Here is a 3,363-nt window from a genome sequence, read left to right as displayed (position 1 = left end):
TGTTGCAAAGTCAGAAGATTGTTATTTCTAGAAATGTGGTATTCCATGAAGGGTTATTTCCTTTTCGAAATGCAAGATTGTCTGACAATTTTGTTGACATTTTTCAGGACTTTTGCTTGCCAAAGGTTGTAAATGACACATTCAATACTCCACACGTGCATGAAATTCAACATATTCCTCTTGAACATGCTGACTTGAATGGTGGAACTTCTCTTGGCTCTAATAGCTCAACTGCTGATGCTCTCCTGGGCTCTACTGATTCAAATAACAATGCTTCTCTTGAGAATACTGAATCATACGCGGATGTTTCTTCAGAACCTACTGCCTCAACTGATGAAATTTCAATACCAGTTCGACGTTCCATTCCACCGTTCAGAAACCTTCCTACCTTCATATTATTATTGCAATAATGCTTCTTCAAAATGTTTATATCCCATCGAAAGTTTTGTTTGTTCTTCAAAACTTTCCACTGAGTATGGAGCATTTGTTGCAAATATCTCGACTGTTGCTGAGCCCTCTTATTATCATCAAGCTGTCAAGTCTTCAACTTGGAGAAATGCTATGAGCGACGAACTTCGAGCCATGGAAGAGCTTGGAACATGGACCATTGTTCCATTACCTACTAGAAAGAGTGTTGTTGATTGCAAATGGGTCTATCGAGTGAAGTATAATGCTGATGGCTCGATTGACCGGTATAAAGCCAGACTAGTTACTAAGGGCTCCATACAAGTTGAAGGCATTGACTACATGGAACTTTTTCACCTGTTGCAAAAATGACCTCATTTCGAGTCCTCATTTCTCTTGCAGCAACACGCAACTGACACTTGTTACAATTAGATGTAAACAATGCCTTTCTAAATGGCACATTAGATGAGGAAGTTTACATGAAACTACCTCTCGGATACAAGTCTGAGCTCAAAGGATCTAGCATGGTTTCCAAGCTTCACAAATCTATTTACGGTCTGAAACAAGCATCCAGACAATGGTTCACTGCATTCTCAAACGTTATTATTCAACTTGGTTTTCAGCAATCTCCATTTGAACATTCTTTGTTCATAAGGGGTTGTGGCAGTGGATTCATTGCTCTTCTCGTCTATGTAGATCACATCGTTTTGGCCAGGGAAGATCTACATTCTCTCCATAAAATACAAAGCCTTTTACAAAAGCACTTCAAACTAAAGGAGTTGGGGCCCCTACGTTATTTCATAGGCTTTGAAATTGCTAGGAATAACTATGAAATCATCCTATCCCAGAGAAAATATGCATTACAATTACTAGCAGATACATGATGTTTGGTACCAAGCCAGCCGAATCACCAATGCTTTTATCCTCGAAGTTGAGTGCAAATGAAGGAGAATTACTTCCTGATCCCTAGGAGTATCGTCGATTAATAGGCCGTTTGTTATACTTGACTAATACTAGGCCAGATATTGTCCATACTGTCCATTTGTGATCCAGTTTGTATCCTCACCTCGCTTGCCTCATATGATTGCCTTAAAGCATCTTCTGGCATATATTAAAAGTTCTCCTGGTCTTGGTTTGTTTTTCCCAGTTCAATCCACTAACCACTTGAGCATATTTGTTGACTCAGACTATAGTTCCTGTCCCGATACAAGACGATCCACAACTGGTTTTTGTGCCTTTTTTGGTAACAGTTTGGTATCCTAGAAATCAAAGAAGCAAGTTGTCGTTAGCCGATCTTCCTGCGAGGCTGAATATCGAGCTATGGCCATGTCTACATGTGAATTAGTTTGGCTCGTTTCTTTGCTCTCTTCATTTCACATGGATGTTGATTTTGCAAGATTATATTGCGATAATCAGGCTGCAATCAACCTTGCAACTAATCAAGTGTTTCATGAGAGAACAAAGCATATATAAGTTGATTGTCATTTTGTACGAGACAAGGTGAAAGCAGTTTTCTGAAGTTGTTTCACGTCTGTTCCTCAGACCAATTGGCTGACATATTCACCAAAACCCTTCGGGCTCCCATACATCGAGCTTTCATTGTCAAGCTGGGTCTCTTTAAGATACATACACATCCAGCTTGAGGGGGTATTAGAGTATATCAACTTCAGCTTGTAATCTTTATAGCTTATAGTTGATTAGTTATCAGCTTATAGTTAGTTTGTTTATTATCAGTTAGTTAGCTGATTTGTTAGTCGTAGTTGTTTGGTTAGTCAGTTAACTTTATAGCTGTATATAAATCAGTCTTGCAATCCTTCTTCAATGCAAGAAAGCACTACTCATTTACAGCTTTTTCGATCGTTATATTTTTCTTATCGCCAATAACACGTACTATTGTGAGTATGGCGATCGTAAAATAAAGGTTAAAAGAGGACTAAAACACATCAACATCACAAAGTTTAACTCAACAAAACGTGACTTAAATATCCATTTAGAAAATAGTACCAAATCATAAACAAAACATCAAGCTCATCAACTCAGCGCCTCTTCAGAGCTAGATCTCTTAAATCGAACCCTAAACCAAATAACGTCAAAACCCTATTTCTTTCTTTCTTTGTTTCCATCAACAGTTGCCGTTTTTTCACATGTTAAAAGATAAAAGATCAACCAAATAAACTGATAAGAAAAAGGCAAGAAAGTAGCTTTTTATAAACGGAGAGTGAGGTCAACATCTACTCCGGCGGAGTCATAAGCATCATCAGTGGTCGGAGACAAAGTCTTATGGGAAGAAACGCCACTGAACCCCTGATGAGGAACGATGCCGGCAGGAGGGAGGTGAGGATGGAAGGGATGGAGCCACTGTTGAGCCCCACCACCAGGGTAGCCCATCGGCGGTGGTTCAGTAGGGAAGGTGGAGGGGTAAGGGTTGTTAACCTGTAGATGAAGGTTATATGGTTGGGACTGCAGGTTATCTTGGTCACCGCCACCGGGGAACTTCCTCTGAGAGGCGGCGCGTTCACGCTTGTGAGCGTTTTGGTGACCGCCGAGAGCTTGGGAAGTGTAGAATTTCCTGTGACAGTAGAGGCATTGGAAAAGCCTGGGAGGAGCGGATGGTGAAGCTATTTGGGAGTGTTTCCTGAAGGGTTTTTGAGCTGAACAAGCCTGATTGTTGAAGAAGTTGTACGTTGAGGGGTCTGCCATTGATGCTTTTGGAGAGAAATCAAACAGAAAAAGAGTGGAAATGTGGTGGTTATAGGATACATGGTTTTGCCTTTATACGGAGCTTTACATTTTTGTTCGTATTCAAGATTGGTAAAGACTTAAGATGACAATAGTACCCCTTGTTTTCTTTATGCATGGGTTCTATTTATCTTTCATCTCTTTCCGATGCATGCAAAACACATTCAATAAAAACCACTAAAAATTTGGATAAACTACACAATTACTACACTAACTATA

At 39.9% G+C, this 3,363-nt stretch overlaps 1 protein-coding gene across 1 annotated transcript; it reads right to left on the bottom strand.

Moving 5' to 3' along the window:
- Positions 1–2,610: 2,610 nt before the first annotated feature.
- On the bottom strand, positions 2,611–3,105 carry LOC120193186 (zinc finger protein KNUCKLES-like). Its single transcript, XM_039195759.1, has one exon. It carries the CDS (start codon positions 3,103–3,105, stop codon positions 2,611–2,613), a length of 495 nt encoding a protein of 164 aa, XP_039051690.1.
- Between the last annotated feature and the right edge of the window lie 258 nt (positions 3,106–3,363).

Source organism: Hibiscus syriacus, unplaced genomic scaffold, assembly GCF_006381635.1.
Source record: "Hibiscus syriacus cultivar Baekdansim isolate YM2019G1 unplaced genomic scaffold, ASM638163v2 tig00116989_pilon, whole genome shotgun sequence".
NCBI lineage: Eukaryota > Viridiplantae > Streptophyta > Magnoliopsida > Malvales > Malvaceae > Hibiscus > Hibiscus syriacus.
This window is presented reverse-complemented; position numbering and strand designations above follow the sequence as displayed.